Source organism: Pseudonaja textilis, chromosome 1, assembly GCF_049901715.1.
Source record: "Pseudonaja textilis isolate UNSWEBS1 chromosome 1, rPseTex1.2, whole genome shotgun sequence".
NCBI lineage: Eukaryota > Metazoa > Chordata > Lepidosauria > Squamata > Elapidae > Pseudonaja > Pseudonaja textilis.
The window spans coordinates 329,362,627-329,389,053 of record NC_141990.1 but is presented as its reverse complement, the minus strand read 5'-3'; the positions used below and the strand labels follow the sequence as shown (position 1 = coordinate 329,389,053).

Below are 26,427 nucleotides of genomic sequence, written 5' to 3'. Positions count from 1 at the left end.
TTGCCTAGCTAGTAAAAAGCTAGGATTTCATTGGCCAGATAATCTTTGGTGTTTCCAGAATGGCTATTATTGCTTCTCAGAGACTTGGTTTAAGTGCAAATGGAACAGGGTAAAATCTGGTGTCCTTTATGTGAAGTCATTGCTCACTTCCTTTTTGAGTGGAGAAAGGTAAAGGCTGCTCCATCTATTCCAAGCATCAATCTGATATTGCAGTATTTGCCAGAATTGTGAGGTCCCATTTGGGGAAGGGAATGTCTGTGCTGATTTTCACTGTTTTTCTCCAGGAAATATATTTATTTTATAAATATTATTAAATTTCAACATCAAAAATTAAAATACAAGCTAACATAAAAGGGAAAGAGAATACAAAACAAATTAAGAGTGGCAAAAATGTGGGCATCATGCTAACTTTTCTTTCTCAGCACATTTTTTTTCCTCTCACCTTTGGAATAAGATGGGGAATGGGGGAATGGGGGAAAATCAAGATGGTGGCTGTGATCATGTAGTTACAACTGCCATCTTGACTTTTTTGACCCTCCTTCCTGCCTGAAGTGTACTTTCAAAGTGAAGATAAGGGAGACAGTTGCTTGAGACGATTGGTTGGCATTTCTGATGTGCTTGCATAGGCAACAAAAGGAATTGTGTGCCCAACAGAAGAATCTCCCACAAGATCCAGATAACTCTGACTCTGCTGTCCTGGCTTTTTCCTCAGGCAGTAGGACCAGGATGCTGGTGGAGTCTGTGATGTCAATAATAATGATAATGATAATGACAGTGACTGACAACAACAACAACAACAATTAATCATAATGGAATTGAAAATCAAGAGCCTGCGAGCAGATGCAAGCAACTTGAAGCATTTGCAAGAGAAAAAGCTGAAGAACAGCAAGATCAAGAAACATCTGATAAAAAAATATGGGCTCAGCACAAGAAAAATTGAGGAAGCATTGGAAATTGTGAAGCAGCAGATAACAGCAACAGCAAGAAAAATTGAAAGATATGAAGCCAGAGTCATCCAGTACAAACAAAATCAATGGTTCCAATCAGACCAAAGACGGTTCTGTCAGAGTCTGAATCAGAAGTGGGATACGAAAATTGAAAAACCTGAAAAAACGGCAACTACTCAGTTTTGGAAAGACCTATGGGAGACTGAGAAATGTTACAACAAAAATGCTGGGTGGATCAGAGACTTTGAGACAAAATTCTCCAAGAACAAAATGGACCAACTGGAAATAACTACTGAAATGATAAGCAACAGGGTGAAAAAAGTCAAGAACTGGACATCGCCTGGCAATGATCAACTGCATGGCTTTTGGCTCAAATACCTGACCAACCTGCACGGAAAAATGGCTGAACAATTCAATGAGATGCTGCAAACAGGAAACATCAGTGAATGGTTAACAGCTGGGAAAACCTACTTGATACAGAAGGACCCAGCAAAAGGGGCAACACCTGCAAATTACAGGCCAATAACATGTCTGCCAACCATGTTCAAGCTGCTGACCGGCATCATAGCTGACAGGATCTAGGACAACCTAGAAGCAAATAACATCTTGCCAGTAGAGCAGAAAGGAAACAAACGAGGAAGCAGAGGCACAAAAGATCAGCTCCTGATTGACAAAATGATTTTAGAGAACTGCAAAAGATGAAAAACAAATCTGCATACAACTTGGATTGACTACAAGAAAGCATTTGATTCACTACCGCACAGCTGGATCATCAAGTTCCTGGATGTCATCGGAATATGCCAGTGCATTGGTACTTTCACTGCAAATGCGATGAAGCACTGGAAAACAGTTTATTGGAAGTGAAAGCTACGGACTGGTCAACATCAAAAGAGGGATTTTCCAGGTTGATTATTTGTCACCTCTGCTGTTCATCATCGCCATGACCCCCCTGTCAACAATTTTACAGAAAACTAACCTGGGTTATTAAACTGCTAAAAATTCACAGAAAATCTCTCACCTGCTGTACATGGATGATCTGAAGTTATATGGAAAATCAGAAGTTGAAATCCAGTCACTGACCAATACAGTTTGAATTTTCAGCACTGACATCAGCATGGAGTTTGGCCTGGACAAATGCGCCACAGTGGCACTGAAGAAAGGGAAGATCGTAGAAAGTGATGGAATTGAAATGCCCAATGGACAAACCATCAAGTGCCACCAACCCGAAACCTACAAATACCTGGGCATACTGCAGCTGGATAATATCAAGTACGGGCAAGTGAAAAATGTGGTCAGCAAAGAATACACACAAAGGGTCAGAAAACTTCTAAAAAGCAAACTGAATGGCGATAACACCATCAAGGCTATAAATACCTGGGCCATACCTGTCATCAGATATACCGCTGGGATCATAAACTGGACACAGGCAGAGCTGGACAGCTTGGATAGGAAAACAAGAAAACTGATGACCATATACTATGCGCTGCACCTGCATAGTGACGTTGACAGGTTATATTTGCCCAGAAAAGCAGGTGGCAGAGGACTTTTGCAAGTGAAGCAGACAGTCGAAGAAGAGAAGCACACTCTGGCAGATTATGTGAAAGACAGTGTTGAACCAGCTTTGATGGAGGTCAACAAGAGGAAGCTGCTCAAAGTGCAGCAAACCAAGAATCAATACAGAAAAACAGCAATGCAAACTTGGGCTGAGAGCTGGTGTAACAAAGCACCGCATGGACAGTTCTTTGAAAAAATCCAAGGAAAAGTACATAAGGAAAAGACCTGGTTATGGCTGACCAACGGAACACTGAAGAAAGAAACAGAAGGCCTGATTCTTGCACCCCAAGAACAAGCCATCAGAACGAAGCCAGAACAGAAAAATCTGCTGATGACCCCAAATGCAGACTCTGCAAAGAAGCAGACGAAACCATTGATCACATCTTGAGCTGTTGCAAGACAATTGCTCAGACTGACTACAAACAATGTCACAACACAGTTGCTCAGATGGTCCACTGGAACTTGTGTCACAACTGTCATCTGCCTGTAGCAAAGAACTGGTGAGACCATAAGCCTGAAAATGTGGTCAAAAATGAGCATGCATAACTACTGTGGGACTGCCGAATTCAGACTGACAAAGTTTTGGAACACAATACCCCGGATATCACGATTATGAAGAAGAAAAGAGTGTGGATCATTGACATTGCCATACCTGGTGACAGCAGAATTGACAAGAAACAACTTGAAAAAGTCACCAGATATCAGGACTTGAGAATCGAATTGTAGATTCTGGCATAAACCAGTGCAGGTGGTTCCAGTGGTACTCGGCACACTGGGTGCTGTGCCTAAAGACCTAGGCAAGCACTTAAAAACAATTGGTGCTGACAAGATCACCATTGGTCAGCTGCAGAAGGCCACCTTACTGGGATCTGCTCGCATAATCCACCGATACATCACACAGTCCTAAACACTTGGGAAGTGTTCGACTAGTGATTTGTGATACGAAACCCAGCATCGTTATCTCCTTTGCTGGGTATACTGTCATTTTTGTGTACAAAAACAACAACAACAATAGTAATAATAATGTCAATAATAATAATAATAATAATAATAATAATAATAATAATAATAATAATAATAATAATAATATCCTTGACAACTCTAGGCAGCTATAGCTTTTTTAATGCCATACCTAAGGAGTTCTTTGATGTTATAAGTGTAAGAAATATGAAAATTCAAAAATAAAATGTAGGTGAAGAGAATAGTATATTATAGTAGAAAGTTACTCTATAGACATTTGCTCTCTTGATACGTAATCCTGCTGTAAATATATTTCCTTATGCATTTACTCATTGTTAAACATGTGCCTGCAATCTATTACATCCTCCTGTATCAAGTAATGCCACCCCTATTTCCTCCAGGAATTGGTAGGTATCTCAAACTGTCAAGGGACAGAGTTGACATAACAAAAGACCAAAGTGAACAATTAGGAGGACAATAGGAGAAGAGATAATGAAAGGTAAACATTACCTAACCTTCTTGCTCAATTAAAGTTAGCCTCTGCTTAAGTTCAATGGCACATTGTGATTTTAAGTAATAGCCAGACTTTAGAAGCTACTTCCAACCCTGAAGGTTAAAGAAACAGGATTTTAGGCTATTACTTGTATCTTTAACATTGCAATGAAAGAGAAGTTGTGGCAGAAGAATGAATGTATTTACCCCACTGGTATACATTTTTAGGATCGGTGTAGTATAATCCTAATGTAAGCAGATTCCTCAGCATGCTAAACTTAAAAAAAATCTCAACTACAAATAGTCCTCAACTTACAACTATTCATTTAGTTATCCTTTGAAATTAAACAGTACTGAAAAAATTGACTCATGACCATTTCTCATACTTATGACTTATGTTTAAACATCCCCATTGTCATATGATCAAAATCTGATGCTTGGCAAAGCGGCACGTATTTATGCTGGTTGAAGTGTCCTGTGGATTACCTTTTGTGATCTTCTGACAAGCAAAGTCAATAGAGAAGCCAGTCACTGTTACTAACTTAACAATTGCAGTAGTTGCCTTAACAACTGCTGTAAGAAAGATTATAAAATGGAGCAAAATTCACTTAACTGTCTTGCTTAGTAATAGAGATGTTGGACTCAAGGTAAGTTATAGATTACCTGCATTATATAGTTAACAATAACCAAGTTTGCAATTGCAAAATCTTTGACCTGGGTAAGCATTCTGTGTTAGCCACCTGCACTCATTCAACGTGCTAAACTTGGTCACTATATTTGTGCCTCTTTGACTGATAGAGTTAAATATACTATGCAAACTCAAAAAACCCTGGATTTGTTCAGTCATGAGGCATGATGAACTGTGATGTGCAGGGGGGTGGACTAGAATGCCTTCAAGATCCCCTCCAGCTCTATTCTGATTCACTGATTGATTGATTGATTGATTGATTGATTGATTGACTGATTGATTGTGGAGACTTCAATTAAGAAAATGAGTCTGGAGACTAAACAGTACGATGAACGATTGAGGAAATTAGATATGTCCAGTCTAACGAAGAAAAGGACAATGGATAGCAGTCTTCCAGTATTTGAGGGGCTGTCACAGAGAACAGGGGATAGATCTACTCTCCGAAGAACAAGAAGCAATGGATGGAAGGAAGATCATTAAAGAGAGATCTAATCTAGAATTAAGGAAAAACCTCCTGTCAGTGACAACTATTAATCAATGGAATAGCTTACCTCCAGTTGTTGTAGATTGGGGTCTCCAAACTTGGCAAGTTTAAGTCTTGTGGACTTCAACTCCCAGAATTCCTCCTCCTGCCATGTTAGCTCAGGAATTCTGGGAGCTGAAGTCCACAAGTCTTAAAGTTGCCAAATTTGAAGACCCTTGTTGTAGATGCTCCATCACTGGAGGTTTTCATGAATAGACTGAACAGCTATTTGTCCAGAATGGCATAGTCTCCTATAGAGAGAGCGAGAGAGCAGGGTGTTGGACTGGAAGACTTCCAAACCTATTATTCTATATGTTCTAAGAAAGTTCTGTCTGATTGAAAATGCTTGTTTCTCCCTAATCTGTTTAATGTGAGTAATGCATACTCTTCATATATCAGTCCCAGGACAATAATAGTGACTTTTGCAAAGCTATCTGTAACCAAAAGTTCATCCTTTCTTTACATCATCCTTTCTCTTCTCCAGATGCTACAAAAATTTAGTGCCAGTGGCCTCAATAATGATTAATCTGACGTTTGTTTAAATGTTGGAGTTCATCTGAAAAGAGACACCTGGTATACGATCTCCTGCTTGAGCAGGGGGTTGGACTAGAAGACCTTTAAGGTCCCTTTCAACTCTGTTAGTCTGTTAAATCGGCGTGATTGAGAACCGAGAAAGAGGTATCTAACACGTTGCCTTAACGGTTACTTATCTTTTTTTTCTCGCCACGGGCATCGTTTTTCACATTCCCCCTTTCTCTCTAGAAAGAAAACCAGCAAAAATTACGGTCCCAAACTGAACTAGGGTCGAACTCGATCAGGCATTGCAATGGGCACCCTTCATCGCGACCAGAGGAAAGAAAGACCTCTTCCAGAAGTAGGAAGTACCCGTGGGGCCAGGCCTCGAGTGGCCATGGGGTCCAGATCTAGGTCTCGATCTAGAGAACGGCGTCGGCGGAGAAGTCGGTCTAGGTCTGGAGAGCGAGAAAGTCGGGGGAGGAGGAGGAGAAGAAATCGGGAAGGGAGGTGAGACGAACGAATGCAGCTCCGAGATTTATGATCATAGATTTTGGGATCATAGAGTTACTCGGTAGTAGAAAGACGTTAGGAATAAGCTCCTGCTGGGTGCTTTTTCCCTAGAGCAGGGCTCTCCAACCTTGGCAACTTTAAGACTTGTGGACTTCAAATCCCAGAATTCCTCAAAAGCTGGCTGAGGAATTCTGGGAGTTGAAATCCACAAATCTTAAAAGTTGCCAAGGTTGGAGAGCCCTGCTCTAGAGTGAATGGCTTACATTTGGGGAGCTGGACTGTGCTGAGAGTTTATCAGTCAGGATTTAAATCCTGTTTCCAAGCCCTGTTTTCTATCCTGTGAAATTTGGATAAGCAGTGGAGCAGTTTTTTTTAAGGGTAATGACTGGGGAGCAAGTCCCTCTGCTTACATAGAGATAACTTTGAAGGCAGCAGAGCTTTTTGAAGTAGCAAGAATCGGCTGTCTCCCATCCCCAGCATTCTTGGGAGTGAAAATACAAAACTCCATATTTAGAATAAAATAGATTAGAATTCTTTATTGGCCGAGTGTGACTGGACACACAAGGAATTTCTCTTGGTGCAAATGTTCTCTGTGTACATAAAAGAAAAGATACAATCATCAAGAGTCAATAATTATAAGGTACAACACTTAATAGTTATAGGGTACAATAAGCAGTCAAATCATACTAGGAAACAGTCAATAACAGTCCTAAGGATACAAGCGACAAAGTTACAATCATGGTAGAGCTCCATAAGTTCTACCTTTAGGCCGGGGCTTTTTCAATCTTGGCAACTTTAAGATGTGTGGACTTCAACTTCCAGTATGCAGGCTGGGGAATTCTGGGAATTGAAGTCCACGCATCTTAAACTTGCCAAAGTTGAGAAACAACGTGCTAGAAAACTCACGTCTTAATATTAAGACAACTCAATTGTCTTAATAACAATAACAGTACCCACTGTTGTTACTGTGACACCTATCCATGTATGTGATTTTTAAGAAATAGAATGTAGAATGTAATACGATACCGGTAATTTTCATTTAGCAATCCCGATTGGTACCAGCAACATTGTTGTTAAGCAAAGCAGTTACTAAATGAAACTGCAACTGTGCTTAGGATCTTCCACTTTATGGATACACAAAAGTTGAAAATGCAAGAATTGCATTTTCCTCACCATTGTAACTGTACATGAGATAGTTGCTAATTGAGGACTATCTGTATAACCAACCTTTTTTTCCACTGGACTCTTACAGGATATTTATCTTCATTACACTATATTAATAGAGCATGAGTCGATTTTGTTGCATGAATTAGATAACAAAAAGAGCAAAAGGAAGTGGAAGCTTAATAAATTAAAAGCATATATAAGCAATTATACATATTTTTTGATTATTTTCAGAACAATCGGATCTGGGGAATAAGTGATTGGAATCCCATTTCACTATAAACCACTTGCCACAAAGAGAAAAAGCTCTTTGAGAAGTGCTCAGCATTTCATTGTAATCAGGATTTAGTGGACTCACTTGTTTCCCTATGATAAACAAAAGAAAAAGCAGATAATCTGCTGAAATTGATTCTCATGTCAACCTTAAGGGGCCATATGAAAAAAGCCAGGGAGATAATAGATTGAAATAATAGATAATAGATTGAAAGGTATCAGTATTTTCAGTTCAAATCTCCAGATGATCCTTAATTGTTTTACCCTAAGTTTTGTGAATATAAATTCGGAGCCAGTTCAACAGAATTTTTGGCAATTCAGGTTGGTGGGAGTAATGTATTGATGAATACTGATTTAGCTGACCCAATTAGCTCCTTAAGATGAATGCAGAAATGTAGATATATAACAAGAGTGGGGAACATTTCGGTGCTGGAGGCTGCTCTTAACAGTTTTGAGGGACTGAAGGCTGCAAAGTGCATGTGATTGCATCACAAAAGAGCAAAGAGCAGTATTGGGGGAGGATTTTATTTGTTTAATTGTGGCATGCCTATTTTAAAACTTAGAATGCAACTTTCCTCTTTTCCTATCACAAAACATTTTTGGGTTGCAACAGTGGTGCTCAGAGGAGGCTGTAAGGACCACAGAGACAGGTAATGGGTAAGACTGTTTCTTACCCATTTTAAACTAACACCAGAGCTTTTCTTTTTCAGCTCAGAGGAAGAGAACCAGAAATGGGGAAAGAAAAAAGAAAAAAGCAGGGACCAACATCACAAGAGGCACAAGCGGCACTCTTCACGTCACTGGGAACGGTCCTCCAGCTCGGATTCCTCTTCAGAAAAAAGGGGCCATAAAAGTGAGAGGAAGGGGAAGAAGTACCGAAAGCGTTCCGAATCCAGGTCCTCGGTGTCTTCCATGACATCTCCGTCACCTTCCCGCTCACAGAGCTCCAAGGGTGACTTAGGTGAGCAGCTAAGCCTCCAGGAACGCTTAAAGTTGAAAGAAGACCAAAAAAACCAAAAGGAGTTGATGAAGGCTCTTGAAACCCCTGAAGAGAAACGGGCCCGACGTCTAGCCAAGAAGGAGGCCAAGGAACGGAAAAAGCGGGAGAAGATGGGATGGGGAGAAGAGTATATGGGTTACACCAATACTGACAATCCTTTTGGCGACAACAACTTGCTAGGGGCTTTCATCTGGAGCAAGGTAAGTCCTGAATTCATGTCTACAATCCGAGACGGGTGGTGCAGGGTAACAGTAAAACATCTTGAGAGAATCACCTCTTTAAAGTGCACTTGCTTGCTCATAATCTAATCCAGGAGTCCCCAAACTTGGCAACTTTAAGACTTATGGACTTCAACTCCCAGAATTCTCCAGCCAGCTATACTATGCTATGCTGGCTGGAGAATTCTAGGAGTTGAAGTCCATAAGTCTTAAAGTTGCCAAGTTTGGAGACCTCTGATCTAATCAAACCTTCAGGATTGTTAGGAAAGCTGTGTAGTGAGAGGTGAAAATTAGAAAGACAGATAGACCGACCTTCCTCCTTGAGCAGTCTTCCTCAGCCTGATGCTCTTCCAAAGTGTTATATTTCAGTTCCCATAATCCATCATAATCCATGAATCACAGCCATAATCCCTATGATGACAGAAGTTTAAGTAGAAAATATCTGCCAAACATCAAGCTGTGGAAGACTGTTGAAAATCACAAGTAAATAACACTTCAAATTAGTATGGGAGTATTCCAGAAGAAATAGATGAAATTAGTTGCTGGGAACATGAAAGGGTTAGACAGATCTAAAGTATATGTTTGGGGCAAATCTGAAGGCAATTATTTTACCCAAGTAGACTGAGTTCTTTTATTTGGTGCAAAGAATGTGCACATAATCTCAAAATGTTTATTCAAATCCTTTATGAAAATTACAGATTCACTATATTCACTATAGCTTTCATAAATCCACATAGACTACATCATTTAAAATGTTGTTTCTTACACCACATCATTTAAAATGTTGTGGGCTGTTGCAATTTAAGTGAAAATGTTTCTGTAAAATTTTTGGTTGGCTTTATTTAGGGTTTGGTGGGTTATATTTATTTTTTAGGCTTTGGAAAAAAAGGGAATTGGACACTTGGAGGAAAAAGAACTAAAAGATCGAAACAAGCGGATCCAAGAAGAAAATCGCCTTGAATTGCAAAAGGTAAGAATCCAAATAAAATAGATGGAGGGAATCCTTTGAGTTTTGCACAGCTGTTTTAATACGGAAGCAGTTGTTTAATTCCAAGATGTAAACTTGCAAAGTATGATGAGGAACTGAGTCTAATGTTTGGACGCAAAGTTATTCTTCGATATTTAAGATCATTCAGATAGCAGACTAGTTCTTGTTAGGAATGTAAGTCACCTAACAGTTATTTAGGTTGGAAATATATAAACTAGGATAGACATTTTAATACTATGTCTTTAAGAGAATGCTAAACTGTAATTGGGTGTGTTTTCTCAAATGGCCATAAGATGGAGCCAGAAACCTGGATTGTTTAGTCTCAGAAGAGAGTGTGAGTCTCTGTTTCCTTCTGTTGGAGAGTATTGCCTTCCTACTAATGACTGTTACTGATTGTTGATGTAAGTCTGTTACTGAACTGTTTTTGATACTGGACTTTAATATTTGGATTATCCCTGAACTGAACACTGACTGATTTACCTGTGAATGACTTGGACTGCTTATCTTGGACTGTGCTTAAACGTTTATTGGAAGTAAAAACCTACATTTACTGTACAGTGTATCTGTGTGCTGTGTGTGTATTCAACATTACTCTCACTACGTCTCCCTGTATGCGCTCGTTCTCCTAACGGGGAATTACCTCAACAGTTCTGAATTTAAGATACCACATTTCTTAAGACATACATTTTCATACAAAATGGTCCAGGAGTGATATCCAAGACAAAGTATATATTCTTTTCTAATCGGATCAGTGTTTCTCTTATCTGAACAAATTCAAGATGTCTGCCTTTTAGCCATTGCAGAGAATTCTGAGAGCTGAAGTCCTGATTGAGAAATGCTGAAACAGGGACCTAGGGAAATGCAGATACTTCTTCTCTATAAAAATTTCCATTAGGGAAAATTTTCTGCAACAGCAGTGGTTGAACAAAAGAAGCTGTGTTGTACAGAATAAAACTGCCATTTTGTCAAACTCAACCTAAATGATTCATGACACCAACCCTTCCAGTTTCTAACATGCATGCACGCGCAAATACCAGATGGCCGGCATGTGTATGTGCGTTAGAAACTGGCCGGCCAGCTGGTCTTCATGCGTGCATGTGCATTAGAAGCTGAAAGACCAGGTGGTCGGTGCGCATACATACGCCGGGAGCTTAACCACTACTGACCTACAAGATCCCTTTGAACTCTGTTAATCTGTAAAATGAGTGCCCATGTGTTGTACACATTTGTTAATCCCTCCCTTCCCACGTATACCAGGTGAAGCAGCTCCGCTTGGAGCGGGAGAGGGAAAAAGCCATGAGGGAGCAAGAACTGGAGATGCTGCAGAGGGAGAAAGAGGCGGAGCATTTCAAGACATGGGAGGAGCAAGAGGACAATTTCCATCTTCAGCAAGCCAAGCTACGGTAAATGGGAACAATGGATGGAACCTAGGTCTTCAGGGGAGGGAGCAATTAAGTTCCCAAATATAACAGAATAGTAATATCGTTTCTTGAATTTACTAGTCCACAGAATAATTCTCAGATCTGATTCTGCCATTATGTTTCTTTGGAGTCCAAGGAAGGCAAAAACCTTCCAATATGATTGGATGAAGAGCAGGGAAGAATTGACAGCTTAATGGCGAAACATCTAGTTTGGAATTTTTGGGTCCTTCAACTGCTAGGATTTTGGGAAATGGTTTCCTTTAGTCAAGAGAACTCCACAGTACTGGATTAGATGGATCAGGAGCTTGACTTTAGCTTCCCATCATATTTTCCATCAAGTCCAGCTTTGCAATCATGTTTACAATCATAGGAACTCTTTGAAAGAGTCGCTGGCTAATCTTACTGAGGACCTAGGTATTACACATATAGTATTATAATTAATATTGAATTTACAACCTTAATGGAAACTGCCCATTGTGGTTGTAAGTCCACAAGGATGTACGATGTGACCAAGGATGTAAAACCCATGTGACCAACCTGGTTTTAGGTCCTTTTTCTTGCGGCTGCTGTTTAATGACCACCGCACTCATGAAGCAAACCCATTGTTTCCTATGGGCCAGTTTTGCTGAAAACAGGGAGTAAATTCTGATTGTTAGCAAAAATGTTGTAAAACATGCTCATGTGACCATGGGTCACCCCAAACAGCAATAAATGCAGGCTGGTTGCTGAGCACCTGACATGTGGTCATATGGCCATGGAGAGGGGTGGCTGTCAGTGGTTTGAACCAGGTTGTAAGTACCTTGGGAGAGGGTGTCTGTTGTAACTTAGATCAGTTGTTAAGTGAGCGGTCATAAGTCGAGGACTATCTGTAGGTATACTCTACAATAATATATAATTGTATTAGATAATATTTACTGTATTTAATGTCCTGATACATAGGCTATTTGATCTCAGCATCAAATATTGTCCCATCCTCTGATGTTGCACAAATTGGTAGCACCTAAGTGGCTTTTGCCAACGAATGGAATGTAACGGTACAGAACAGAACAGAACAGAACAATTCTTTATTGGCCAAGTGTGATTGGACACACAAGGAATTTGTCTTTGGTGCATATGCTCTCAGTGTACATAAGAAAAAATAAAATACATTCATCAAGAATCATAAGATACAACACTCAGTGATAATCATTGGCAATCAAATCATACATAGGTTACTAATACACAATCAAAACATGCTAGGAAAACAACTAAAACGACATAAATTGTAAAGATACAAGCAACACGGTTATAGTCATAAGTGGGAAGAGGGGTAATAGGAAGGATGAGATGAATAATAGTAAAACAGTCTTACTAAGTAGTTTGACAGTGTTGTCCTGATGTCTCTGGAAAAAGAAAAATAGCAGCCTGAAAAATGAAGATTTAAGTATTCACTACTACTGTTAGGGCAGTTTTACTTTGTGCAGCAGAAATATGGACGCCATTTGCTTAGGATCAAGAGGAAATGGAGGCATCTGAGATGAGATCTTTCTGGACAACCCTGTCACCCTCTTAAGCGATTGATGGATTGAAGACCCTTGATAGGCAGATAGGCAGTTTAACAACCCCTAGTTAAAAATAAGAACCAGCAATCATGCCTTTGTTGGTCTGGACATTCCTGTAGGATGGATATAGCATGCCTGTTTAGGTAACTATAGAAACTGACGTCCATCTAAACGGAAAGTATTTTTTTAACTATTCCCCCTCCCGCAATTCCTCAATTAGCCAAGTAAACTGAAGCACATGGTTACAGTTTAATGTCACAAATGCTGACATTAATGCCGTATCTACTCAGGATAGAGAACTCTACAAGGGGGTACCTCCATGACTGCCACGCAGCTCCATTAGGGATATGTTATAATTTGTGGTCTTATCCCGCCAGCCCTGGAGAATCTGAAAGGATGAATGAATCCCGCTGTCTGCCTGCAGTGATAACTTTGAATACTTGGTACCAGAAACTATATTCAGAATTAAGACAGAGTTGCCTTTCCCCGCAAGGGCATTTTGTCTGTTGCACCAAAGTTGTCTGCTCTGATCAGCAGTGTGTTTCTGGAGGGTAGCAAAGAAAATCCCTTTCTTTGGAGATGTCTGGGATCTAACCTTGGATACCCACCGGATGTAAAGAGGGGTAGGCTGGTGGGTGTTCAGAGGGGTTCAGGAGACCTTCTAGCTAAGATTCTGTGCAATTCGGAGAATCCCCAAACCCCACTTCTGGCTGGCCCTGCCCTCCCCTCCCAGGAGTCCCCATGCAGTCCATTTTGGGTGCAGGTAAGTGCAGGGCGCATGTGGAGGCTCGGGAAGGGCAAAAAATGGGCCTTCCGGAAATTGGGAAGGCTGGAAATGGACCCATTTCCGGCTTCCAGAAAGCATCTAGAGCCCAGGGAGGCCGTTTTCGCCCTCTCGGAGGCTCGAGGAAAGCCTCGAGCCCGAGGAGGGCAAAAATGCACACCCCCCACCATGGTGCAGGAGGCCGACTAGGCCACGCCCACCCAGCAACCAGGCAGAGAAGCCATTGCTAAAATTGTTGAAGCTCACCCTTGGGTGTAGAGTTACTGCACCCGTCCCAAAAGGGCTCCCCAAAGCCTTCATCCTGGCCTGCATTGCTCTTAACCCTTTTCTTCTGGATATCCCTTTTCTGGCAGCTCCAAAATCCGGATCCGAGATGGGCGGGCCAAGCCAATTGATCTCCTGGCAAAATACATCAGTGCTGAAGACGATGATTTGGCAGTGGAGATGCATGAACCGTACACATTTCTAAATGGACTCACTGTCTCCGACATGGAAGATCTACTAGAAGACATCCAGGTATCCAGCCGATGGTGTCTGTCCTGTTCTCTCAGGAGGAAGAGAAGGCTCTTCCCGACCCTGATTCAAAGTTCATCTAGTTCAGCCTTCCTCGACTTGGTGGCTTGCAAATATACCCCGTTTCCCCCAAAATACGACCTACCCTGAAAGTAAGTCCTAGCTTGATTTTTACACGTGCACCCAAAATAAGCCCTAATTAAGACCCCCGTCCACTTCAGGGTGCATGGGTAAAAATTAGGCTAGGGTGGGGATGGGGGTGGTGGAGCTGCCCTAATACTTACCTTTGGACAGTTGTAGCCAGGCCCCAACATCTGCCTCAACGGCCCATTTCTTCTGCAGCCGGCATGGCTGGCGAGCCTTCCTGAAGGCCTCTGTAGCTGATAACGAAGCTCCGGATCAATGCAGAGCTCCGTTATCAGCTGCAGAGGCCTTCAGGAAAGCTCTGCCGGCCGCAGAAGAAGAAGTTCCTGAAGGCCTCCCACAGCAAAAAGGAGACCGAGGTTAGTTAGTGGATGACCTACCCCCAAAATAATACCTGGTGGCTTTTGAGCGACCAAAATATATATAAGACAGGGTCTTATTTTTAGGAAAACATGTGTTAAGGCTCAAATGCCCAGCGATCTGGAAGATAACAGGTAGTCTTCGACTTATTACATAATGGAGTTTGTCCGTTACTGTCGTGAGACATGACAGTGGTCAAGTGGGTCACCCATGTCACCAATCTGATTTTGTAACCTTTTTTTGAAGTGGTCATTAAGTGAACCCATTGTTCACTATGAGCTGGTTTTGCCAAAAACAGGAAATAGAGGCTGCTTTTCATCAAAAATGCCGTAAGTGATAGTGGCATAACCATGGAATGCTGCACGCGGTTGTGAATGCAGACCTGTTGCTGAATGGCTGATGTAGTCATGTGATCATGGAGGTGTGGCCATTGGAACTTTGGAACCAGGTTATCAAGGCCTTGGGGGCTGTCCTAAATTTGAATGGAAGCCAAGTGGGTGGTCATAAGTCAAGGACTACATGTACCAGGCTGGAGGAGGCTGGGCTAGTTAACAATTGCAGTTTAATACAACTATGTAACTTGTACTTAGAACAGTTTGTTTAGTCCAGATGATTATAAACAAAAGGAACGAATACATGCATATTATTTTCAAGAAACTGTTTTGCTGTAGTATTTTCTAGTTTCTTCTCTTTGCTTCACTTTCTTTTTCAAATTTAATTTGCTTTCAAATACTATGTCATCTCCCCCCAATTTTCTTCTCCCCATTTGGCAAGAGAAAACAAATTAAGTAACTTTTGCAGCTATGCCTTCTGTTCCTGTTATGATAACATCCATACCTCCCTCAGTTCAAATTTCAAAAAGAGATAACAGTTGAAAACGAGCATTGTAGTTGCTTTCTTTCTTTCTTTCTTTCTTTCTTTCTTTCTTTCTTTCTTTCTTTCTTTCTTTCTTTCTTTCTTTCTCCCCCTTTCTTTCTTTCTTTCTTTCTTTCCTTCCTTCCTTCCTTCCTTCCTTCCTTCCTTCCTTCCTTTCTCTCTCTCTTTCCTTTCTCTCTTTCCTTCTTTTCTCTCATTCCTTCCTTATCCCTCTTCTCATCTCTTTTCCCTCTTGTTTCAGGTTTACATGGAGCTGGAGCAAGGGAAGAATGTGGATTTCTGGAGAGACATGACTATCATCACTGAAGATGAAATAGCCAAACTCCGGAAACTGGAGGCTTCTGGGAAAGGACCAGGTAGGGGCAGAAAATAAAAATTAGTACTCCATTAATTCCAGCCAAAAATAGTTCCTTACCCACTGTTGGTTTTCAGCAAAATAGGGTATTTTTCCATTTTCTGAAGATATTTGATATTACCCATTCCACTGAACTCTAGTTCCTCTTCATATTCTCATCAGTACCTACTTATTTCTTTATTTATATATTTGTTTGTTTAATCAAATTTAGACACCACCCATCTCACTGTCCAAATGACTCTGGGCATTTTTACAGATAAAAGCCATAAAACCATATAAAAGGAATACAATTCAAAACAGAATTAATTTACTCCTTTCCCCAGGCCCGGCCACCTGGGGAATTTCACACTGACAACTAATTGCATTTCCAAAACTTTTTTGGAAGGATCATACTTGGCAGATGTTGTTTCCAACAGAGATCAGGGTGACCAGAGTCTTCATCATTCCTATATCGTACCTGGTCGATAGATCTCTTCTTTGCTTCTTAAAGCATCTTCTTCCTCTTCTAGATTGGGCGCAGCATAATAGATACCATCAACAGTATGACTTTTATTTGTTCCTCTGTTTTAATCAGGCTCTCTTCGCATAATTGCCAAGTTCATTTCCTTGAATAGCTGAGCAGATGTGGATATTTTAATATGGAGCAGATTTTCTTTTCTGTTACTTCTATTCATTATATTTTGATTGGGTGAATTATCCTACTTGTTGTAGTTCGCCTGCAGCCTGTGCAGACGGCAGCGGAGTTGGACAGTGAGGAAGAAAGGGGACCAGTCAGGGAGTCTGGAGAGGACTTGGATGAGGGTCCTGCATCCGATGCAGGGATGGGGCCAGGACCGTCTGGGAGTGGGGTGCTGCCTTTGGAGCCTTCAGAGTCTGGCAGCAGTGAAGCAGATGACCCAGGGGAGCCTGTTCCCAGCGCACGTGTGCGCAGAGCTGCTAGAAGGCGAGAGCCGCTGAAGCAGAAGGGGCGACTCGGGAGTAAGGCTGGGAGATGATTGCCCCTCCCATAAGGGATAAAAGTCAGACTTCAATGACAAAAACTTTGCAGGCAGCAAAGTAGTTTGATAGATTCCGAGTCCTCCTTGAAGCTCTCTGGTATTTCGGTTGGTTTCTGTTATAATTGGATACTTCTGTTTTTGTCAACATTCCACAGCACCGAAAGCTGTGTGCTTATCTTGGGGAAACTGTTTATAATCAGTTCTGGCTGGGAATGGAAGCAATTCCCAGCGTTGCACTAAAATAGGTTTTGCTTTTAAAACAAGTTTGATGTTAATTACGTTTGATGAAGCCTGGGTCAGAACACTACTAGTGTTGAACGTTGGATCCTAGAATTCCCTGCCATGTAGATTAGGATTCTGGGAGTTGAAGTCCAGTACTGTTGTGGGCACTGAGCTGAAGACGACTGCCTTAGAATCTAGGCACTTTTGCTGTTTTATAATGGAAAATGTCAAGAAATATGGCTTGCTATTTCTTTGAATAGATTTAGTGCAGTTAAAATGAATATCCGATCACCCCGTCCACAAATATCCTTTCAAAATGTCCTATAAAAAAGACATCCTGTCCTATTTATCTGAGATCAAGACAAACTATTCCTGGTCACTGGAAACAATTGCCTCCATGTCCTCTTCTGGCCTATGGGTTCAAGGAGTATCTTTCTCCAATTGTATATTCCTCTTTTTCTGTCTTGCAGGAGAGCGCCGTGAAGGGGTGAATGCCTCAGTCAGTTCTGATGTGCAATCTGTCTTCAAGGGGAAGACCTACAACCAGTTGCAAGTGATCTATCAAGGTATCGAGGGCAAGATCCTGGCTGGGGGACCCAACTTGGACATTGGTTACTGGGAGAGCTTGCTCCAGCAGCTAAAGGCATACATGGCACGGGCCAGGTAAATATGCACGTATCTGATTTATATCCATCTCCAGCCAGACGAGGACTCGGTGGTTTATACCAAAGTTGCTTCCATTAACAACGAGACAAGACTTTCCCAAGTGACTGGACCAAACCAGACTGGCTGTCTGGCTTTGGTGGAAAGAATTGGCCTTAACAACTGCCCTTAGCTGATCTCAGAAAGCTAAGCATCATCAGGCAGGGGTAGTGCTCCCTCTGGGGACCACCATGAAATCAGATCTGGAAAATTGAATACATGTCCCACAAGAAAGCATTGGCCAACCCCATCCATGTAGCCACCAGGAAAAATACATGGATTTATCCATGTTGTCTTCAGGAATATAAGCTTAGTTCAAAAGAGACTTTTAAATCCGACTGGAAGGTGCAGGTTGGAAATGGAGAGGTACCTCTCAAGATTAACTAAAGAGGCCATTTTAGTGGGTTTGATATATTTTTTTAAGCATTCATTGTATCGGGAACAGCCACAGAGGAGCTCAACCATATTGGGTTTATAAATGTGGGGATAGAAAGGAGGGGAATGATGACATTAGAAAGGGGCATATTGACAAAGAATAGTGAATATCGGTGCAAAATTTTAAGTGGGCTGTCCCAGTACTATGCCGATCACCCGAGCATCATTGACGTATGGCCCTTATTCAGGAAGTTGGAATCAGATTGAATAGATTGGAAGGAGCAAGAGGTTTGGCTGTCATTTCCTGCTACAGTCTCTCTCTCTCCCTCCCTCCCTCTTCCCTCCCTCCCTCCCTCCCTTTCACACACATTCACGTATACCTGGCCACAGGAACTAATACTGTGTTCTCTCCCTCCTGGGTCACAGGCTGCGAGAACGTCATCAGGATGTCCTGCGCCAGAAGCTGTACAAGCTGAAACAAGAACAAGGTGTGGAAAGTGAACCCCTTTTCCCCATCATCAAAAAAGAGTCGCCATCCCCAGAAGCTGCCAGTAGCAGTCACAGGTAAGTATGGTTGGGATGCTGTTACCTGCTTCCTTCGTCCTTAACACTTCAGGTTTTCATTCCTGTGCATAAAGACTCGTGTGCTTTTCCTATTTATATGTGTAGCTGCTCCTATGTGGCATAAATAGCATTATCATTACCAGAGCAGCATTATCTTTCCTATGCAAGGAGAAGCTTTGCTGTTTTATATATTCTTTGTATGTTGCTCATTCTGGGCTCCCTCCAGATACATGGACTTCAGCTCCCAAAATTCCCTGTGGCCATTACTGAGAGTTCTGGGAGTTGAACTCATATATCTAGAGTTACCCAATTTGAGAAAAGCTGCCCTAGTAAGTGTGCATTGTATTGTATTGTATTGTATTGTATTGTATTGTATTGTATTGTATTGTATTGATTGGACTGGACTGGACTGGACTGGACTGGACTGGACTAGACTAGACTAGACTAGACTAGACTAGACTAGAGTAGAGTAGAGTAGAGTAGAGTAGAGTAGAGTAGAGTAGAGTAGAGTAGAGTAGAGTAGAATAATAACTATTGACACTTTTTTGGTAAAAGTTTTATTTGGGTTTTCACAAAACATAATACAAATAAAATATCTTTTTGAGAATAGCATGATTCCAGGTTATCACTTCTCCAACTGTTGTCACTTTGAATGTACACTAATTGGCATACGTTAAAATGAAATTTCATTGCATATAGCTCTCAAGGGTCACCCCCTCCAACATACATATTTATTTGTTTATTGTTTGTTTGTTTATTAAATTCATATCTTGCCATCCAAAGCGACCCTATAAGTAATATAGTAAAAATAGAAATATATAAAAGCAACTCTACACATAAGAACAATTAAAATTATAGTTTTAATTTTCTATAAATCTATAAGTCTGTAGATTTACAGGAGTAACTTACATGTAGTCCTTGCTGAATGTTTATTGGTTCAATGAGCCAACATTCCGACAGCAGTGAACAAAGAGGATTACAACCAGCCATCAAAGTTGTGGCCACTGCAGCAGCCCTGCAGTCCTGGGTACAAAATCCAGGTCCACATTTATGGCCACCGTTTGGCTGCCTGCCTAGCTGTTGCTGCCAGCTGTGACCTGGCCCTGTCCACAGCACTGTGTGCCACTGTGTGCTGTACCGTCCAGAGCCTTCTTATGCACTGGTGCAGCTGGGGTTTCTCTGGTGTCCTGCCCAGAGCCTTTTCTCACAAAAGAAGCTTGGTGTGCAAAAGAAAGACCCTTCTAAATGCTGCCTCCTTTTACGCACCAGGCTTCTTTCAGGAAAGAAGGCTCTGATCGGGGCACCAGAGAAGCCCTTGTGCTGCACCGATATGGAAGGATAAGGCAGTGACGTGCAGTGTGATGTTCAGATCTGGGCAGTGGGAGCAACTGGTGGCAGTGAGAAGCCAGAGGACCAAAAGGGCAGAGATTTCGGGAGGGACGAATAGGCAGGTAGGGGGAATTCAAGAGGAGGCTGAGGTAAAAGAATACATATTTTTGTCTTGATTGTAAAGCCATGATTGCTCCTTGTTAGAAAGGCAAAAGTTGGTTCTCAAAAGATTCATCATGATCCCATCAGAATATATGGCCTTTTAAGAGCACTGGTGAGGAATGCTGGTTCTTTTAGGATTTGTGGATATGGCTGGCTCAGGAATTCTGGGAGCTGAAGTCCACAAGCCATAAATGGGCCATCATTCCCCACCTCTGTTTTAGAGGATTACATAAGCCAAAGTTAAACAGATCTGGTTCTTTGCCTGAAATTGATTACAGGTAGAGTCTATGGAGAATCTCAGTCTCATCCAGGTCATGGTTGTCCCAAAGGTGCTTTTTTTCAAGAGGCAACTGGAATTTCTGGTTTTTCTTTGAAGACGTTTCGCTTCCCATCCAAGAAGCTTCTTCAGCGCTCAGAACTGAAGAAGCTTCTTGGATGGGAAGGGAAACATCTTCAAAGGAATTACAGTTAGAGTGTTTCCCAACCTTGGAAAGTTGAAGGTGAATAGACTGTAACTCCTAGAATTCTTAGCAATGGCTGTGCTGGCTATGGAATTCTAGGAGTTGAAGCTCATATACCTAGAAATGGCCAACTGACAAAGTAGAGAGCTTGTTAATCGGAGGAGATTAAAAGCAAATGAAGGTTAGAACAATGAGTCAAGTCCAAAAGCTCTAGAGATCTTATCTCCTCAGCCGCACTCTTTTTGCTAAAAAGCTGGTCTACCCTCTTCCCCATCTTCTATCCAGGCTAGAACCTGAGGAAATTGCCCCAGCACAGCCTGGTCCCTCCTCTGTGGAGCCTGGCACCGAACCGGAAGCTGAAGCCAAAGCTGAGGGAGACGGAGAAGCGGTGCTGATTGAGGAGGACCTAATTCAGCAGAGCCTGGATGACTACGATGCTGGCAAATACAGCCCCCGGCTGCTCACCTCCCACGAGCTCCCCTTTGACGCCCATGTGGTGGACGCAGACGAGGATCTCCAGCGCCTCCAGCTCTCCCGGCAGCAGCTCCAAGTCACAGGTAAGGTGTCAGGATTCCGGCAGTTGCCCTCCATTTAAATCATGAGTCTCGAGCCAAACTTCCAAAACTTCAAAAGGATTTATTGGGAGTTAACATGCCGGCACTGCCTGGGTGTAGCCAACTCTGAGACACATAATTCATTGTCACCCTTGACCCTGGTTTTCCTCCCACCCCCTGGGTGTATCGTAATTCATATTCTCCAATGGGACACATCCATAGCCAAGAGTCATCAATCATGCCCTCCAGTTAGAATTTTGTGTGACAGAAACTTCAGTCACCTAGTTACTATCTTTGAAAACATTTATGGAATGCACTTTCGGTTTTGCAACCTGCTGCACTGCTCCCTCCTCCCTTTCTGTTGGCAACTCTAAAAAGACCAGAGAAATATTTTATGAGTTGACATAAGGATGGCGGGAGACATCACCCGGCTTTCATGATGGCTGTGCATGTAACACAGTCAATGCGTACATGGCCCTGTACCTCAAAAGGAATTTATGTTCTGAAATGCAACCTGCAATAGCCTGGGGAAAGAAGGAAGGAGAGGAATAAATCTCCCATTTCCAAAATCCCCAGCCAGCTTATCCCCCTCAGACCCATTTGAAACATCCTTTGAATATTAATGAATAAACCCTTGTCATTTGCGAGGCTGAGAAGCCATTTTTCCACTCCGTTGTCTGCCTTTTAATCTCTCTTATTCAATTCTTCATCTAGGCATTTTTCATAAGCAGTTTCCAACCCTAAATCTAGGTTGAGTTGACTTTTTCTTGACTCTAAAGAGAAACCGTTAGAGGTGAATAAGAGGTCAAAATGGATTCCTACATTCTTTAAAAAACAGTAAAAGTTCAAATTAATCCAGAAGGAAGACAAATGAGTTCAGGTAGTCCTTGACTTATGACCATAAAAGAGCCTGGAATTTCTGTCATAAATCATGACAGTCATTAGTTGAGGTAATATATGATGAAACTGATTTTATGATCTTTTTTATAGTGATTGTTAAGTGAGAATGCATTCCTATGGGGTTTTTTTTGTCAGAAAGTTGTTGAAAAGGCCAGTTTCTGGCAAAAATAATAACTTATTATAATAATAACCATAAAGGTAAGCCAGTTGCCAAGCACCTGAAATACAATTGTTGTGCCATGGTCAGAACTCCAGAACTGGTTCACAAATATATTTTAAGGATACCATCATAACTTCAAATGGTTTTTAAGTGACTTAAGTGAGGCCTACCTGTATTCCATTGCTACCAGAATCTTGGGTGGAAAAATTATAGAAAAACCTCTTGGTGGAGGTTTATCTTATTTGGGAAGTAAATATGATTAAAGAAAAATAGGTCGTACATTTTAAGGAGCCTCCTGCTACTTACATGCCAGACTTTTAAATATTAAAACAATAAGAAGGTAGACTTGGCCATCACTTCAAGTTTCTATCATAACTCAAACCTCTTCTCACCTTCCACATTTCAGGGCAATTGAAATCAAATTTTTAATTTTAAAAAAAGAGACTAGAAACCAGCTTGATTAGAAATCTGGCAGGCTATAAAATTGAACATGTATCTTGTAGTCTGCCAGTCCCCTAATCAAAACTCTGCTTGATATTTTGTTTATTTATTTATTAGATTTGTGTGCGGTCCATCTCATCTAGAGGCAACATAATATGCTTATTGTGGTTGGGATAGAAGTTCAAATCAATATGAAATATTTATTAATATTAACATGAGCCGTGGTGGCGCAATGGTTAGAATGCAGTCCTGCAGGCTACTTCTGCTGACTGCCAGCTGCCAACAGTTCATCAGTTCAAGTCTCACCGGCTCAGGGTTGACTCAGCCTTCCATCCTTCCGAGGTCAGTAAAATGAGGACTCAGACTGTTGCGGGCAATAGGCTGATTCTGTAAACCGCTTAGAGAGGGCTGTAAAGCACTGTGGAGCGATATATGAGTCTAAGTGTTATTAGAGTTCAGCTATTTTAATGGTGGAATACAACTGGGTGACAGCCTACCGCTTTAGAATCCCAAAGTGAAGGTATTTTCAGAGGTATTGGGGCCTTTTGTTCCTTCCCAGCCACAGGGGCTAAAAGATTGTAAAGATAAAACATTCAGGCATACTGTGGCCAGTCGTGCACAAGACCACATGCCAATCCCAGTGTTCTCTTCCTACAGGTGATGCCAGCGAGAGTGCTGAGGATATTTTTTTCCGCCGGGCCAAAGAAGGGATGGGGGCTGATGAGGCCCAATTCAGTGTGGAAATGCCCTTGACCGGCAAGGCCTACTTGTGGGCTGACAAATACCGTCCCCGTAAGCCACGTTTCTTCAACCGAGTGCACACCGGGTTTGAGTGGAACAAGTACAACCAGACCCACTACGATTTCGACAACCCTCCGCCCAAGATTGTGCAGGGCTACAAGTTTAATATCTTCTACCCGGACCTGATTGACAAACGTTCCACCCCAGAATACTTCCTGGAAGCTTGCCTGGACAACAAGGACTTCGCCACCCTACGCTTCCACGCTGGACCTCCCTATGAAGACATCGCCTTCAAGATTGTCAACCGAGAGTGGGAATACTCTCACCGGCATGGCTTCCGCTGCCAGTTTGCCAACGGCATCTTCCAGCTCTGGTTCCACTTCAAGCGCTACCGTTACCGGCGCTGAAGAGGTGAACAAAAGTGGGCTGAATTTTATGAAGGGACAAACATGGATATGTGCAGGGAACTGTATCCTTGAACATGGACCAAAATGGTGGCTTTCACTATGGGAACATCAGGTTGGACAGTGTTTCTAATGTGTTAGAACTACCACTATCAGAAATCATCTTTTAAAAAAATGTTTCAGGGCTGCCCTGATGTTCACCAGCAATTCAACTGGGGGAATTCTCTCTCTCTAGCAGTAGATTTCTCTTTCCTCTACTAGGCAGCGACATCTGAGATTGGTCAATTTAAAGTGTCTAATTGAGGTGGCTGATACCTTGATTGAGATGATCCTTGTTTTCTAGAATGTATAGATTTGGGAAGGTGGGAGAAGGTGTCCAACTATGATAAAGGTTTTGATTACGTGCTGCTTGTTTGGTATTCTTTTACCCCAGTGTGGGACAACATAAAATGGAAAAGACAGGTTTCCTAATCTAAAGAGGACTATAAGAGGACTCAGTTATGCAAGTATAGCCACAAATGGTCTTCTCCAGCTGTGCAGATTGTTCAGTGCTGATCAATAAACTAAGCTGAAGGACGCAGCCGCTAGTGGCAACTGATAGCTTTCAAAGTGGATTAAATAAATGGTGACAAAAGGAAATCTTTCCATCAATGGTAGAGATGTGGGAATGCTGTAGCTCAGGTGTTTTTTGAAAGGGGGTGGGAGTTGAATAACAAGGATGTTGTGAGGGGAGTGGGGCAAGCCACAGCGACAAGAAAATGGTAAACTGCGCAATCTGGTCATCACCCAAATGCCTCCTCACATTTGACCCAAGGCTTACTGCGTTGACATCATGAGACTTATTATTTTGACCCCTACAGAAACCTGAGGAAGAGGAGAGGTGGAGCTTTTGTTCGCTCTTTAAATGTCCTGTTTTACCACCTTTCTTGCCATAGTTGTTAAGTGAATCATCAGATCAGTGTTTCTTGAATTGTGGTCCTCCAAAACCTGTGGTACCTGTGATTGGATCCACTCTCATTTCACCAAAGCAGGGAATAATATAGGTGGTCCTTGATTTATAACCTCAATTGGACTGGAATTTCTGTTGCTAAGCAAAGCAGATTTTAATTGAGTTGGACCTGATTTTACAATATTTTTTGCCATGGTTGTTCAGTGAATCACTGCAGTTAAATGAATCACAAGATTGTTATGTGAATCCAGGTTGTCAGAAGCTAGCTGGCAAGTTTACAAATCGTGATCAAATGACTCTGGGATGCTACAACCATGATAAATCCATGCCAAGTGCCCAAATTTTGATCGCAAGAAGGTGGAACGTTGCAATGGTTGTAATTGCGAGGATCGATGGTAAGTGATTTTTTTTCAGAGCCATTGCACGTTCAGAAAGTTGCTGAAGAAATAGTTGTAAGTCAAGGACTAACTGTAAAGAGCTTTGTTTCATAAATAGATTTTGTGATTTCTTACAGACATGGCAGACTAGACTGCATCTATTTTTGGTTTCACTAGTACAATGACCAGTTTGTAAAGCATTCAAACTATGCCAAGAATGTTCGAACAAGCAGAACAAATTTCCTCCAAGCATTAAAGCAGCCACAACTTCTGGAAAGTTTGGCACATTCTTCTACAGACCATCGCTAGCTGTCTTAACGTTGTGTGTGTGCAGAGAATGCTTCCACCAACACCACTAGCAAGTGATGGTACTGTAAATACGCTGCACACACTTTCACAGATAACCTTTCTAGACAATTGCATCCACCTTTCCAGAGGAGATGGCTGCTTTAATGGTCTGAGAGGCAGGCATTGTTTGCATCAATGCACTTCACAATTGCCCCCTTAAATCCATTCCACACCCCTAGTAAATGCTACAAACTATCCAATACCAGAATAAAATCTTTGGTTCATGCAGGCTAACATTTTCTCCTTTTCACCGCCAGCATCTCCTGTATCGCCAGGATCAGAGTCAAAATGGCTTGGCTGTTTGTGTAAGAGTGAACAAAACATCCATGTTTAGAAGCAACAAAGCTGAGTAACACTAGCTGCTTTACCTGAAAAGACTCAGTGTCTTCAGCTCTACGTTTTGCAGACCATTGTAGCAAAAAGGTGTGGAATCAGATATTTTTACTTTTGGCATAAAGCCATTCACCCCCACGTGTTGTATTCCCTGGTCTGCTTATTATCTTCTGCCATACGCGCACACACACACACTGTTAATTAGGGCTGACATATGTGTGTAAAGGAACGGGAAGATGGTGGCATTAAAGATAATCCTAAACAGAGAGTCACTCTGGTGTATTGGTTAAGGCAGCAAGCCAGAAACTGGAAGGTTGGGAATTCTAGTCCCATCTTAGGCCTGTTAACCTTGGGCCAGTCATTCTCTCTCAGCTTAGAAAAAAGGCAATGGCAAACCTTCCAAAATCTTGCCACAAAAACTGCAGGGCAGGCAATCTCTAGGAGTTAGCACTGACTTGAGGGCATAATAACAGTGGCAACTTACTTAAATAAATTGATAGGGAATCTTTCCTTTTCCTCAGGAAGTTGAAGGAAATACCCAATATCTCTAACCAACATCCTGGTTAGAGAATTTTGAAAG

The 26,427-nt window shown here is 41.8% G+C and overlaps 1 protein-coding gene and 1 pseudogene across 1 annotated transcript; both read left to right on the top strand.

The window, feature by feature from the left end:
• Nucleotides 1-2,637: 2,637 nt before the first annotated feature.
• On the top strand, nucleotides 2,638-3,466 carry LOC148128406 (uncharacterized; annotated as a pseudogene).
• A 1,013-nt stretch (nucleotides 3,467-4,479) lies between these two features.
• On the top strand, nucleotides 4,480-24,246 carry CACTIN (cactin, spliceosome C complex subunit). Its single transcript, XM_026698933.2, has 12 exons — nucleotides 4,480-4,600; nucleotides 5,649-5,842; nucleotides 5,927-6,187; nucleotides 8,338-8,827; nucleotides 9,720-9,815; nucleotides 11,091-11,236; nucleotides 13,933-14,095; nucleotides 15,714-15,828; nucleotides 17,518-17,710; nucleotides 18,551-18,688; nucleotides 20,926-21,197; nucleotides 23,353-24,246. Exons 3-12 carry the CDS (start codon nucleotides 5,991-5,993, stop codon nucleotides 23,841-23,843), a joined length of 2,301 nt encoding a protein of 766 aa, XP_026554718.2. The 5' UTR covers nucleotides 4,480-4,600; nucleotides 5,649-5,842; nucleotides 5,927-5,990; the 3' UTR covers nucleotides 23,844-24,246.
• Nucleotides 24,247-26,427: the final 2,181 nt, after the last annotated feature.